Below are 16,599 nucleotides of genomic sequence, written 5' to 3' on the forward strand. Positions count from 1 at the left end.
AGTAGGTAAATTACGTATTAGAATACATGAACATTGCAACTTGGTAGTCGTAACTTAGGCAGAGGTTGAACTTGCGACCAATTCCTGGATATGTAACAAGCTTGAGAGAAATTCTAAAGCAAAACTTTGTATCTAGACAATACTACTTTGCTGGACATCCGCTTGTTAATGAGTTTGTATAAAATGTATTCTGATCTTCAAATTATATGAAATGTTATTTTATAAAAGTCGGATTTCCAAAAAGCTCATACGAACTCGCAAAGCATTTCATTCGCCTTTATTTTAATGTTATGTCATTACATGCAGTTTGTAAAAATATTACAATAGAAAATGTTTCCGTGAATAGAAATATGTATACGTCACAGTAAAAAGTACGACGCGGCTTCGAATACCTCCTCATTGTCTTTTTTTTTAATTTTCCAAAACCCCATTTTAAGTGCAAAAAATTAAATCGATTAGCAAAAATTTGCCAACCATAGCTTTGCGGTAATTACCTGTCAGTAGTCGCAAGGCAATATGAAGCCAGCCATTGTTTGCGGCTATTTTGAATTATGTATCGCTTTGTTACTGTTTCTGTAATTATTATAAGTAAGATGATAAAAGGATGATAATATTTAAAGTAATGACTAACGTCTAACAGACAACAGATAGCTGTCAATGAGTAATAAACAATGTAGTGATTTTAAATACATTTATCAATACCGCATTTGTAATATTAGTTGGGATATTGCAATAGTCGTAATGAAAGGCATATAATTTGATAGGCTTTGATAATTTTAAACATAATAAAAAAATATTTACTATAATACAATAGTGGGTCAAGAATCTATATAGCAATATTTACTATAATATACATACCTAGATAATATAGAATACGCTTTCTTCGGACGGGCACATGAGACTCTGCACGTACGAAGGTAGAGTTAAAATAAAAGATTTATCATTGAAATGGATCAGAAATTAATATTTCCCACAAGAGCACACGGGTCTTATAAACATATCTTATTAACAGTATTTGGAAATGATTTAGAACCCATAGAGAAATGGTTTTATCTGAATGATAGAATTTTTAAGGTCGGATTTAAATATGTGTTGTAGGACCTACATGTATGTATGCTTCGTCATAAATAACATGTCTAACAAAGTGAAAGCAAAAAAATATGAAAATATATTTCTTCAATAATTTCCCCTTTTATTTTCTATTAGGCAAAATATTTTCCTTAATACACGGAACGGGTCGTCAGTTTTGTATAATATTTGTATTAAAAGAGACTCTAACAACATGTTCATTATAGCGAAAAGATTCGTGAAGTATAAAGGACGAATAATTTGCGAAGACCTCGACCCTATGTTCCACCTTGTTATTTCTGAGGACCGAAATATTATTTTTAAATATTCCGTCCAGGGTCTACCTTTAAGTGATATTTCTCGGTCCTTGGGTATCATAAAGATTGTTATTATTGATTTATAAGTACATATTTATTAATAGAATCTAAGGTTTTTTGTATCTAGGGTTTTTATTAGAGGGTTTTTATTAGGGTACGCTACACAGCCCGTGTATATCTATTACTAGCTGTGCTCCGCGATTTTACCCGCATTTCTCCGCTCTTGTTAGTCTTAGCGTGATGATATATAGCCTATAGCATTCCTCGATAAATGGGCTATCTGACACCGAAAGATTTTTTCAAATCGGACCAGTAGTTCCTGAGATAAGCGCGTCAAACAAACAAACTCTTCAGCTTTATAACATTAGTATAGATATGATTTATGTAAAGTAAATACTTGTAATGAAATATGAATGAATGAAATTGGGTTGTTGAGGAAGTGATTATGAGGAAGAGGAGGAGGAAAAGGAATTTTCACACGCAAATTTAGGGGATGCGGATGAGGATGAGGATATTTTTTTGAGGAAGAGGATGAGAATGAGGAAGAGGAATTTCTTATTTTTATATTAGAGGATGCGGTAACGGTTGAGGAACCCAAAATATTGCGGATCTTCCGCATTATGAGGAAGCGGAAGAGGAATCCTCAACAACCCTAGAATGAAATAAAGTTTTAGGATAACTTCACGTTGATAATATTTTACCGTATTTAAAAATTTGTTCTATTAAATTACTTTCTTGGTGATTTTTTTTTATATACATATTATATAACAATACTGTACACAGTATAGTTGTGTCCATTTGTTAAACGTGTTTCAAGTATCTAAAAAAATAATCTTTATCATTGATTTTGTTGTATCCATTTGTAAAACGTTAAAAAAATTTTTACACATTTTGTTAGTTTCCGTTCTTAAAAATGAGATCGAGCAATACTTATTTTACAGTTTTTAAGATCGCAAACTATGCTATAGACATCATGAAAAACTCCTACAAGAGTAGTTTTGCCGAAGGGCATAAGTACGCGAGAGAAATTCAGAATAAAGAAATATTTTTGCGAAAATGCTGCGAATAGTGATTTAGATACACAAAACTGAAATAATGAAACTCATGTATTGTTATGCGAAAACATTTATACATGGGAAAATAATATTTCGGTTGTCATCTACAATACCAAAATGCAAATAAGTTTATGTTCTCATGATTGAAAATATAAATCTTATATATAAAAATGAATCGCAAAATGTGTTGGTAAGCGCATAACTCGAGAACGGCTGAACCGATTTCGATAATTCTTTTTTTATTATATTCCTTGAAGTACGAGGATGTACCACGGGCGAAGCCGGGGCGGACCGCTAGTTAAAAAATAAAATCATCTTTATTTGGTTCTCACAACATTTAAAGGTTACAAAGCTTAATTATACTACACAAAGTACAGTAGAGGATAACGTTGTGAGAAACTGTGCCTGAAATAGACTAAATACAAGTCTGAGGTACAGGTCACCAGCCAGCAATTAAAAGATGTTTGGTAATTTTTCACTTCAATATTTGTGACTATTTAAAAATTTTATTTTTAAATACACTTAGCACACAAAGCATCTATATTTATAAAACTCAAAGGTGACTGATATAGTGATCTATCAACGCACAGCCCAAACCACTGGACGGATCGGGCTGAAATTTGGTATGCAGGTAGATGTTAGGAGGCGTCCCCTAAGAAAGGATTTTGATCAATTCTAACCCCAAGGGGATAAAATAGGGGATGAAAATTTGTATCATGTTTATTTATCTTTTCCACGCAGGCGAAGCTGCGGGCAACAGCTAGTTTTAAATCACAGAACAGTGAACATAATAGAAGTGCGATGTGGGCGTGGCCCACGTGTCACTAGTAAGGTAAGATCACCTAACTCGCTCTCAGTTGTGCGCAGAAAAATATTCGAGTCGGTTGTCAGCTGTCAAACCTTATTTCCATATTTATTCATTATTTAGAGCGTGTTGTTCGGTATTAGAGTGGAAAAATGATAGCAGACGAAATAATATCAGCAATCGAGGCATTTCATACCATCGGTAAGTCTTATTTTAAAGTAAATACTTGTAATGAAATATGAATGAATGAAATTGGGTTGTTGAGGAAGTGATTATGAGGAAGAGGAGGAGGAAAAGGAATTTTCACACGCAAATTTAGGGGATGCGGATGAGGATGAGGATATTTTTTTGAGGAAGAGGATGAGAATGAGGAAGAGGAATTTCTTATTTTTATATTAGAGGATGCGGTAACGGTTGAGGAACCCAAAATATTGCGGATCTTCCGCATTATGAGGAAGCGGAAGAGGAATCCTCAACAACCCTAGAATGAAATAAAGTTTTAGGATAACTTCACGTTGATAATATTTTACCGTATTTAAAAATTTGTTCTATTAAATTACTTTCTTGGTGATTTTTTTTTATATACATATTATATAACAATACTGTACACAGTATAGTTGTGTCCATTTGTTAAACGTGTTTCAAGTATCTAAAAAAATAATCTTTATCATTGATTTTGTTGTATCCATTTGTAAAACGTTAAAAAAATTTTTACACATTTTGTTAGTTTCCGTTCTTAAAAATGAGATCGAGCAATACTTATTTTACAGTTTTTAAGATCGCAAACTATGCTATAGACATCATGAAAAACTCCTACAAGAGTAGTTTTGCCGAAGGGCATAAGTACGCGAGAGAAATTCAGAATAAAGAAATATTTTTGCGAAAATGCTGCGAATAGTGATTTAGATACACAAAACTGAAATAATGAAACTCATGTATTGTTATGCGTAAACATTTACATGGGAATATAACTTCGGTTGTCATATACAATACCGAAATGCAAATAAGTTTATGTTCTCATTATTGAAAATTTTAATTAAGAGAGATAGTTATATTTGGTAATTTCATATATATTTATAGTTTCAATATTTGTGACTATTTAAAATTTTTATTTTTAAATACACTTACAAAGCATTTAAAATATAGCAGTATATATAGTTTTACTAACACTAGAATAAGTAATGTATTGGCAATGCTGAAATAAATAAATAACTAAAATACTTGGACTTTATGTACAAAGAAAATAGTATGTCTTGAAATAAATTATAACATTTATATTTCTGTTGGACAGTTTTGTTTGAATTAAACTGCATTCATATTAATATTGCTATTCTTTTGTTTGAAAATAAAATACTCTATACAATATTTATTTGAATAGATAAGGGGACTCGTGTATCACATTCATAATATGCAGAGAAAGCTTTAGAAGCACGACTATAACCTTTCAATCTTGCCGGGTCCAGACTGGTGAAACGTAACATAACATTCTGCCTTTCATTGCATGTTCGCTGCAAGCGTGGACGCAAAGCGCGCTCTTAACGCGCATTCACTACGAACCTCCCGTAGTCGTGTTCCTTGCCCCTTTGTGTTCGTCGAAATACCGACAAATCATGGATAGCTCCGCGCGCGGCTTGTAATGCTCGTAGCATGCGCGTGTAATGCACAATTCGCGCGCGCAAGACGTCCAAACTACGAGAAATTGTTACAAAGTGTGTACTTTCATGATACATTGCAGCAATGTGGACGGTGAATTCTTTCATTGCATGTTACATTTCATGTTACGTTTCACCAGTCTGGACCCGGCATAACGTTGAAAGCTTCAAGTGAAATTCTTAAATAAATAAAGCTATTATTTAGCTATATAGTTTTTCCAGTAATTGCCTAGACTCTAGATAGTAAAAATGATTGCTTTATATTGTAAAATGTTTTTTGAGTGAATTGTTGTAAGTATTTTTAAAAATAATGTTAAGAAAGATGTGTGTAAGTATTTAGTAATATAAAGTTCTTTTACAAGTACTTAAATTATCTTATCAAAACGTTGAAGTTTACGAAGTATAGAGATTAATCTCAATCGCGATAGACTGAAACATGCTGAAACTCAAGAAGTAAAAACCGTGTCATATTTAAAAGTTCAGAGTTATCTGTGAAGGGATTGTGGAAATTAAAGTCGGGAAGAGTACACCTCAACAGACATCGAGTAAAAGTTTCGAGGAAAAGCTTTTAATTTTGTTTTCTAGATATTTCCTAGCATCGGCTTAGAGAGAGTAAGATAGCTCTGACCTTATCTTCAAACGTATTCACCGACACGAACCCTCTTAAGTTTGATTGAAAACTAAACCTCATTTTTAAAATAATATGATATCACAAAAATGTTACATTTATTTGTTACTAGTTTCTGCCCGCAGCTTGGCCTGCCTGGAATAGATAAATTTTCATGGTACAAACTTTCGTCCCCTATTTTATCACCTTGGGGGTAGAGTTGATCAAAATCCTTTCTTAGCGGATGCCTACGTCCTAACATGTACCTGCATGCCAAATTTCAGCCCGATTCGTTCAGTGGTTTGGACTGTGCGTCAGTCAACTTTGAGTTATATAATATACTAGTGGTTCGCCCCGGCTTCGCCCGTGGTACCTACATGTTTACGTTTTTTTTTATAAAAACTATCCTATCTCTCAATTTGGATCGAACTGCACATGTTGTGCGAATTTTATTATAATCGGTTTAGTGGTTTAGGAGTCCATTGAGGACAAACATTGTGACACGAGATTTATTTTTATTAAGATTTAGAGATAAAATATGAATGTAGTGAATTATTGTGTTATAGTGAATGCATTGATATGTTTTGTATGAATTTATCGATTTATTTATTTATAGCTATATCACAAAGGCGGATTGTGAACGAAATATTTATCACAGCGCGGCGTTGGATATTTCGTTTTTTACTGAAAAGTATTTTAAAATGCGCTCGTTTCTGACAACTTTCGTATTATTTCGCAAACACATTTTGCAAACGACCTATATGCAGGCACTACAAAACATTGACTGTTTTCATAAACTATGCATTGGACATTTGGAGACTGAAGAACGAATTTTAACGATTTATTCATTATTTTTATTTTCACCAAAGTTTGAAAACTAACATTACAGGCAGACATACTAGACTAGTGTAAAGCCACAATACGTAGTAACTAGTATCTAATCTGTGACAATACGAAGGGGTAGGCTAAAGGTCAAATGATTGAAGGTAATGATTATGGACTCAATCATCTGAATGTGAACAATAGTTAGAAATAAACGGAGAATAATGGAAACTTGCAAGCTTGCACATTACCTTTGCAGCTGAAAGATCTTAAATACTTACAGAAAAATATTTAATATGTCTTTCCTGTATTTTGTTTGCAATAAGACTTTCCTTAGTATAACTGTATTCAAAACTTTAGCCTTTTTATTTAGAATTTATTTAATTAATCTATTATATTTTTTCTCTACCTATCATTTTAACAAAATGTATGTCTATTAAAGAAAATAAAAATACACACTTCAAGTCCCTCTTCCATTTCTAGATGCGCTTTACCGCTATTTTCTATACATGCTAGCAAGCTAGCCTTTTTGCCTTGCCAGAGCGAGACAATCTTTTTTTATTCGACTCTAGTGGGAATAGGCATGACGAAAGATTTTGAAATCCTCTTCCATAATGTGTGTATACGTTTACTATACAAGAAAAACACTATATTTCGGTAATATACTTAAATTTAACGAAGACAAAAGCCATTTTTCAAAAAATATTTATCAACTGTGCCAAAACAGCTCGGAGGTGTCATGGCGTAAGCGTGACGTCACTTTTTAGTAAATACGTAATTATTTGTATTCATTGCGAAGAAAATTAAAAAAATATTGATTTAATATGTGTTATAGAAACGAATTTCAAAGTTTATAAGTGGTGTGCAGTATTGCAGTGTGAATCCACATTAAAATAATGCTCAAAAATGTGTTAGTAATATTTTAAGCGAGAAAATAATAAGAAATGATTTTATAAAGTTGGCGCGGAGAACCCCGAAACCACGTATTCGTGAATTCGCAATTATATTTCTGTTCTGAGTCGATAAAGCATACGTGAAACAATAGAAAATAAATAAAAATGCGTATTCTCAACATATTCATAACAACAAAATACATCTTACGTGAGTTGTTGACTTAAGCGTGACGTCACGCGTGTTTTAGTCAAAATGGCCAACTGCAGAATTTCAATGTTTTATTTTATTGATAATCTCATTAATCTTAGTGTTTTTAAGATTTTTAAGTCACTATATTGAATTTATTTATTATACATTTTCCCTTAAAAACACTATTATACGATCATTTATGGATACTGTCGTCATGCCTATTGACTCAAGAAGCCATTAGAAATATAGATCGTTATTACCTGCTAGCCTAATGATACTATGAAACGATTCAGTCATTTAGAGAGAATAATTTTATATCCAAGTTTAAAATTAAAATATAAAATATATATGTATATGTGAGAGAATTATAACATAGTAGTTGTTATCTATACCTTCCTATTATAATGTACTCTATGGTGTACAACATAGTGTTGATATTCAATTGATATGAAATTACGGGACATGCTATGGTTTATATTCCTTGAGTCAGTAGCTCGATGGTATAGTCTCGGTTCTACCATCGACCGCGCAAGGTGAGCGCACTGAGTCATTATTTAATAGATATTATTTCACATATCTACCTAATTATTATTAATTATGGAGAGTTATTTAAATTCTCCGACATATACCTACATAATTCCTAACAGAAGAACATTCTCAGAAGAAGTCTTATAAAATACAATCCCGTGAAAGCTTTCAGAATAAACAATCGTTATTTCTACATATTTCCTACATTTAACTGTTTATGTTCACCATAAAAACAACAATTAGTTAATAAGTGAGATGTTTCGTATGTAGCCAGCAATAAATCAGATTAATGAGTATATAAATCCCGCCCAAAAATGCGGCCGCTCAACTCGGACCATTTTACCGCATAATTTGTTGTAACACTTGTATAGTTGAGGCTATTTTATTTTATGTTTTGATCATTTGAAAACCAAATTAATTGATCGATAATAATTATTTGTTATTTACAACACGTTTATACATGTAGGTGATAAGGTACATTTTTTTTACGTTATTAAGCAAGTATCATGACAATGTGTTTAAATATTACCACGATAATTAATTAGATTGTTAATATTAAAAACGTTTATTACATTACATATTTTCGTATTCATTTTCAGTTAATATTATACAAACTAGTTTCAACTTTTTAACCTGTAAACATACATCAGCTATATCTGTTTCCTTTGCCTGGAGTGAGATTATCAGAGCTTGTAAAAAAATTCTCGATGAAAGTTGAAGCTGCGAATGACATTGCTAGTAACAACATTGTTTTCCTAGAACTAACTTTTAGAAAACTGTCAGTTTTAATTGAATCCCTGAGTTGATAGAAAAAGAGGAAATTCGTACGTTAACTATGTTACATGCTGAATAAATTTTATCCCTGTTTTTATAGAGTGATGAAATATGGGAAAACAATATGACCAAATTATGTATTTAATATTTGGTTTATCATATCGGATGATATGCAGTAAACGAGATGAAAATATGTAGAACGTAGGTACGTGAATTTACGTGCATAGACACGGAGTAAAAAATATGCTAATTTAATGTCAGTTTTAAGCAGTTTACAGACAAAGAGCTAGTATTCGTAGGCTAGGTACTTTTATTCAAATTAGTAAAAAAAAACAACGTTTTTGTTACGTTTTGGTTTTTAGCAGCAATCCAATTTGTAAAAAAAAAACAATATCCATTTCATTTTCCTTTTTCAAAGCAATTTAATAAGCTTCCAAAGAACAAACTTTAATATCCCCATAAATCCTTGGCTAAATCGCTAGCAAACTTGGTAGCAACTTATAAAAATTACAAAAGCTTAACATCGGCACAATGTGAGGATCTTGACATCGACCTTGCTCCATTTTCTCATGAGTTACTGGAGTGGAAGGTCGATAACTCGTAAAATAATTAAACCACGCAATTTGCGTTTATTTCAATACAGAATACTTAATGATCCAAGCCTTCATGGGGATTCGTTTGAAACAAAAGGAATATTATGATTAGGGGCATTTTTATGACATAGTTTAACATGACTTGTATTGTATACTTTGTAGCACATTTACAATATTAAATATATACTTACTACATTTTAAAATCTATACATATAATAAATCTGTAGAAGGGTCAATTCTGTACATTGAAAATATTGAAAAAATAAATACCAGGGGGTGTTACTGGATCGATACCAAACCCAAATATGTGATTAAAAAATTTTTTGTCTGTCTGTCTGTCTGTATGTGAAGGCATCACGTGAAAACTAACGGTTCGATTTCGATGAAACTTGGTATAATTATACCTTATTATCCTGGGCGTAAAATAGGATACTTTTTATCCTGGAAAAATACGTAGAAAAAAAATAATTTTAATTTTTCAGTTTTATCCATAGACGTTGTTCTGTAGAACCGTGAACACACGTTGCGTATTATTATAGGCCTAGCCGTATTTGGGTCCAATAGATATTTATAAGATGTCATGGTCAGAGTTACTCAAAATGGAGAAATAAACCATCCACGCGAAGACCGACACCCGCGCGGACGGAGTCGCGGGCGGAAGCTAGTCTTTAATATACTTAAGAAAAATACCGTACTTTAAACGAACGTTAATATTTCACACTAGCTGTTCCGCTCCTGTTGGTCTTAGCGTGATGATAAATGGATTAGCCTTCCTCGATAAATGGATTATCTAACATAGGATAGGTTTCATCCCGGAAATCCCACGGGGACGGGAACTATGCGGGTTTTTTTTGAAAACGCGGGCGAAGCCGCGGGCGGAAAGTTAGTACTATATAAAAGCAAAATCGTTTCAAAATTAATTAACAATGAAGGAAATTGGAGTAAAATTTGCTAATTGATAGAAATTCAATGCCGTTAATGAAAATATAATACTTCGCTTCGTGAATATTATTATTTTGTGAATTTCGAGTCGGTCTATTTTATACTGGCAATCAAATATGGGAAAGTAATTATTTGGATACACATTATACAGCTTATTTTCTATAATATCAAGTTTATGATGATGGGCTTGTATATTGCAGATGTTAAAATCTATATGTATATGTTACAGTCAAAACCCTGAACCAGTCAATAACGTTATTGACCGGTAAAATCAGTTAATAAGGATATTGACTAAGGGCGTCGGTTAATATCCTTATTAACTGATTTTATCTGATTAAACCAGTTAATAACGTTATTGACTAAGGGCATCGGTCAATATCCTTATTAACTGATTTTAAGTCGAGACATCTAGTCAATATAGGTTTTAACCGACGTGCCCAGTCAAAACTCATAAAAAGTTAAGGACGTTAGTGAAATTATACTAGAAAGTCATTTAAAAAGGTTCATAAAACTTTTTAAAGTGCAATATTTAAGAGTTTTATGTTTTATTAATTAATTCGGGGTATTGTTTGTAAACTGCAACCACGCGAGAATACGTGCCCCAAAATATTTTTGAAGATGGCAATTGTGTTTTAATAACAACTAGGTTTCCGCCCGCAGCTTCGCCTGCGCAGTCAAAGAAAAACCGCATAGTTCCCGTTCCCGTAGGATTTCCGGGATTGCGTTAGTTTCTGATTTGATGGAGTGACCTGCAGGTGTACTTCGAAGACTGCTACTGGATCTAATAGATCTAATAGACGAGTAGAGCTAGGAATGCCGAGTTTGGGCTCGTTTTGTTAGTTATGTCGAGACCTTACCTCCGGACTTGATGGAGTGACCTGCAGGTGTACTTCGAAGACTGCTACTGGAACTAATAGACGAGTAGAGCTAGGTGTGCCGAGTTTGGGCTTGTTTTGTTAGTTACATTGAGACCTTACCTCCGGACTTGATGGAATGATCTGCAGCTGGTGTACTTCGAAGACTGCTACTGGAATTTATAGACGAGTAGAGCTAGGTGTGCCGAGATTGGGCTCGTTTTGTTAGTAACGTTGAGACCTTACCAGACTTGATGGAGTGACCTGCAGGTGTACTTCGAAGACTGCTACTGGAACTATTATACGAGTAAAGCTAGGTGTGCCGAGTTTAGGCTCGTTTTGTTAGTACCTGCTGGTCACTCCATCAAGTCCGGAGGTAAGGTCTCAACATAACTAACAAAACGAGCCCAAACTCGGCACACCTAGCTTTACTCGTATAATAGTTCCAGTAGCAGTCTTCGAAGTACACCTGCAGGTCACTCCATCAAGTCCAGAGGTAAGGTCTCAACGTCACTAACAAAACGAGCCCAAACTCGGCACACCTAGCTCTACTCGTCTATTAGTTCCAGTAGCAGTCTTCGAAGTACACCTGCAGGTCACTCCATCAAGTCCGGAGGTAAGGTCTCAACATAACTAACAAAATGAGCCCAAACTCGGCACACCTAGCTCTAATCATCTATTAGTTCCAGTAGCAGTCTTCGAAGTACACCTGCAGGTCACTCCATCAAGTCCGGAGGTAAGGTCTCGACATAACTAACAAAACGAGCCCAAACTCGGCAATCCTAGCTCTACTCGTCTATTAGATCCAGTAGCAGTCTTCGAAGTACACCTGCAGGTTACTCCATCAAATCAGAAACTAACGCAATCCCGGAAATCCCACGGGAACGGGAACTATGCGGTTTTTCTTTGACTGCGCGGGCGAAGCTGCGGGCGGAAACCTAGTTGTTATTAAAACACAATTGCCATCTTCAAAAATATTTTGGGGCACGTATTCTCGCGTGGTTGCAGTTTACAAACAATACCCCGAATTAATTAATAAAACATAAAACTCTTAAATATTGCACTCTAAAAAGTTTTATGAACCTTTTTAAATGACTTTCTAGTATAATTTCACTAACGTCCTTAACTTTTTATGAGTTTTGACTGGGCACGTCAGGGCAGTCACGTTAAAACCTATATTGACTAGATGTCTCGACTTAAAATCAGTTAATAAGGATATTGACCGATGCCCTTAGTCAATAACGTTATTAACTGGTTTAATCAGATAAAATCAGTTAATAAGTATATTAACCGACGCCCTTAGTCAATATCCTTATTAACCGATTTTACCGGTCAATAACGTTATTGACTGGTTCAGGATTTTGACTGTAACATATATATAAAAATGAAACACGTTTCGCATTGTCACGGCATCACGTGAGAACGGCTGAACCGATTTCGATAATTCTTTTTTTATTATATTCCTTGAAGTACGAGGATAGTTCTTATGTAGAGAAAACGTAAATATGTACCACGGGCGAAGCCGGGGCGGACCGCTAGTTATTTATAAATTGCACCATTTTAAAGTTATCCAAAGGAACTTTAACTGCTTATGAAATTGCATTCTAGAATGAATTAAATACGATGTTTGTTTTGTATTAAAATTAAAGCCTCCTCCTCCATACAATGTCGGTGCTTTGAACGTATTATGCAGAAGAGATAACAACTTCATACTTGTATAATTATCTAGCTGGTTTAATTGTGAATGTGTTTTCTAGCATAGTTTGTGTGCAAATAGACTCTCATTCCGTAGAGGAGAGTATCACCTATTATAATGAAAATACAATCCACATTTCTGCGATTATTCATGAATATAGTTACCTAGTATTAAGGTTTCTACAGTGGGTTGTAATGTGATGCAATAATATCGCTTCAAATATTATGTACTTACAGTACTTACCAACATCGTTAATACTGCGTGTATCAAAAACTTTCACGAGCTTGTAAAAATTGCATAAAAAATGTGGTTTTGGCTCAGTTTATTAATTTAATCCTTTTGATAATTAAATCTCAGTGGATTTACAATTATGTAGCCGCTTCATTTTCAGTGCATTTTCTATTACAGAATTCTTTTCATATCAGTATAATGGTATAATTATTGATGGCTTCTAATTACCGCTGAAGACAATTATTGTGTAGTAGACAATGGCTTATAAAATTAATTAGGTATTCTATAGACATTTCAGATAAACTGTTTAGTATGCAAGTTATATGTTATATATGTGACCCAATGTTCGTATTATAGAAAGTTAGTAAGTAAGTAGTTCGGTACAATAGAAAGTTATACGTAATTGATTTTAATGTATTTAACTTTGTATCTTTATGAAGTCTTGATATAATATAAAAATTCCAAAAATATACCACATGCGTATAGGATTATAATAATAATAGACAACGGTAGTAATTTAAATCTTTTAATTTACTTTTATGTACCTAAATAAGTTTAACCAGTCGCTTTTTGTACAGTCTTACACAGTCCTTATCATAATAGTGGTCTGGATATATCCTTAAATATTGTCAGCAGATGGAGGGTCGTTCTCGTATCCAACAAAACGACCTGCTCCTCCACGAAGCGGTGATCAAGAATGAGCCAGCGGCGGTGCGGGAGGCGCTGCAGAGACCAGCTGACGTCAACTGTAGGAACAATGTAATTATTAAATAAAAATAAAATAAATCCATACTAATATTATAAATGCGAAAGTAACTCTGTCTGTCTGTCTGTTACTCAATCACGCCTTAACTACTGAACCAATTTGCATGAAATTTAGTATAGAGATATTTTGATACCCGAGAAAGGACGTGGGCTACTTTTTATCCCGGGACATAGGATAGGTTTTATCCCGGAAATCCCACGGGAACGGGAACTATGCAGGTTTTTCTTTGACTGCAAGGGCGCTGCCGCGGGTGGAAAGCTAGTAAGAAATAAAAATCATTTATTTAGTACCAATACATTTAACACAATTTAAACTCGACGATCGTCTTAACTAGGTATAAACCTGTGCTAGAGACGACCGACGACGATGACGAAATAAATAAATTACAGTGAAACCTGGTTAAGTGAGACATCAAGGGACCTGCAATGTCGTTTCACTTATAGAGGTATTCCACTTACCCAGTGTCTCAGATATACAGGTATAAATAAATATCTGTCTCATTTACAGAGGGTTCCATTAATAGAGGTGAGAATACAGGTTCATAAATGGATATTAACTTCAGTTTTTCACCTAATGATAACGATTGTAGCTTTCGTTTTGACATTTTTCAAATAAACATCTGTATGATAGTAAAGCGAAACTAAAACTGAAGGTAATTGAAGCTCAAAATTTGTACTTACGTTCTTGGAATTACGTGTGGAATTTGTGGATAGAATAAGAATGAGTAAACAAACAATGTTATCTCAGTTACAGAGGTTTATGCATACAAAATTTACTCGCTGTCTCATTTATAGAGGTAAGTATGATGATAAATCGAAAGAACAAATCCCAGATATAGAGGTTTACTCGTGCCACTAACAGAGGTAATTCAGTGCCAAAGTGTTGGGACCTCAGCATGAGTTCCAGTTATGGAGGTTTCTCACTTATCCAGGTCCCACTTAACCAAGTTTCCCTTTATTTATTTATTTCACCTCATTATAATATACTAAATACTCTTATTGACCTAGGCTCATAATCCCTACATAGTATAAAACAAAGTCACTTCGCAGAAAGCCAGTAAGTATAGTTAAACTGTTTTTCAGGAGCATATGTTAACAATAGATAATTGTGTGTTGTGGTCCTTATTTTAACCATAGGTTCACGATTCAAGGCTTTATTCTTTTTGTTAGAGAAAGTTTGTTATCCTATCATTCTGTGTGGTAGATATTTTAATAACGTAGGATTAAAAAATCTTTGCGCAGGCGTATATAATGTTCGGGAAACTTGAAAGGAAAAGCGGAAGTTACGTTTATTTTTATACGCAGAATGTGTATTGTGTAGGTGCCCAATTAAACAAGTAAAGGTCAAATGATTATTTTACTTCAATTTTTTTTTGTTGTTTAAATTCGTCCTGGAATACAAAGATGTTAATATTCTTTGCAAATAACGTGAAAATATTATGGACACTTGTAATCAAAAAAATATTCAAAAAATATATGTATGAAATAATATGCGTCATAACAAATATATATTACACAATAACTATTATTAATGGGTACCTGGGAAGTTTTATTGGAAACATTTCATATCCCCTGGATACGCAAATAAATTCTTCAAATAATATCCCGGGATAAAGTACGACTGCAGGGAGGTTAGTCATTCAAAATGTAAGCCAGCCGGCGCGGGCGGAGGCTGTGCATTTTTTATAAGCCGAGTCGAAATTACCTCTTTGGGAGTTTTATGTTATTGTTGGAGTATCCTTGGGTTAACGAAGTATTTTCTCGGTTTGTATTTTTAGTTTTTAACCTTGTGTTATAAAAGGAAGATATTGTATTCAGTATTTTATCTTTTTAAGAGGATAGAGGCGACTATAAAATAACGTTTACATTGAATATCTATTGGAATAAAATGAGAGGGATTAAGGGATAACATAACAAAAAATTTTCATTATCCTTTTAATCATTACCAATTGGTATTAAATTGCGTTAATACTTAATATCCACATTTTTATATTACTTCTTCAGCGAAACCCTGTTAAATCTTTCACTTAAAGGATAATTTAATAAGCGTATATTTCAGTACGGCAGAGCGCCCATCCACTGGGCGGCTAGCAGAGGCAACGTCGAGATTATCAAATTGCTCATTGACGCGAAATGCGATATTGAAGCTGTCGACAAGGTGAGGAATTATAGTCATCATTTAATATTATGTGGAGAATGTATTATGATACCTTGAAGACCTTCCCTAATAATATAGGCTTTATTATATTTATATATTTAAATAAAAGGTCCTTAAATTTTGAAGAATGCTTTAAGCTTGAATAGTTTATACCTTGAGGGAATATTAACTAAGAGACCGTTATTTCTTAAAATGGTTACGATTAATAGCCTCGTATTCATAAAAAAATTGTGAACGATGATTCTGGAATCTATGTTTTAATATTGTCGCTCCATTGGCGCGAAATTTCAACAGTACCCGCAAATGTTTAATATTCAACTTTGTCAAAAAAAAATGTGTAAAAAAATATAATTATAAAAAAAATATACTTAATATTCAAAATGCGAAATATTTTCCTCCTTCGGTTTTTATTTTTGAATGTCTGAACTTGCTAGATCGTCACAGGAGAAGGACGTTCAAAACTACCTTTTGTCAAAGAAATAAAATTTAATATTTATGTGAAAGCTCTCCTTTATTTCATGTTGCAACGATTTCACTAGTAAAATTCAAGACAAATGTGAAAAGAAACACGAAAAAATACCTATATAAAATGTAAAATGTGATAACATAAGGTTTGATTTATGAGGCATGAATAGTTCCATTAACCACA

At 33.5% G+C, this 16,599-nt stretch overlaps 1 protein-coding gene across 2 annotated transcripts in view; it reads left to right on the forward strand.

Moving 5' to 3' along the window:
- LOC123698656 (ankyrin repeat domain-containing protein 65-like) overlaps positions 1-16,599 on the forward strand; it is a 42,847-nt gene that overhangs the window by 5,892 nt on the left and 20,356 nt on the right. The window contains exons 2-3 of one of the 2 annotated variants that reach the window (XM_045645394.1): positions 13,661-13,786; positions 15,852-15,950. In XM_045645394.1, the coding sequence (XP_045501350.1) occupies positions 13,664-13,786; positions 15,852-15,950 (222 nt within the window). In that variant the 5' untranslated portion in view covers positions 13,661-13,663. Of the gene's footprint in view, positions 1-13,660; positions 13,787-14,981; positions 15,103-15,851; positions 15,951-16,599 lie in introns of those variants that run through there. The other variant, XM_045645395.1, reaches the window with a different exon arrangement.

The sequence above is a fragment of the Colias croceus genome, chromosome 16 (assembly GCF_905220415.1).
Source record: "Colias croceus chromosome 16, ilColCroc2.1".
NCBI classification, from domain to species: Eukaryota; Metazoa; Arthropoda; class Insecta; order Lepidoptera; family Pieridae; genus Colias; species Colias croceus.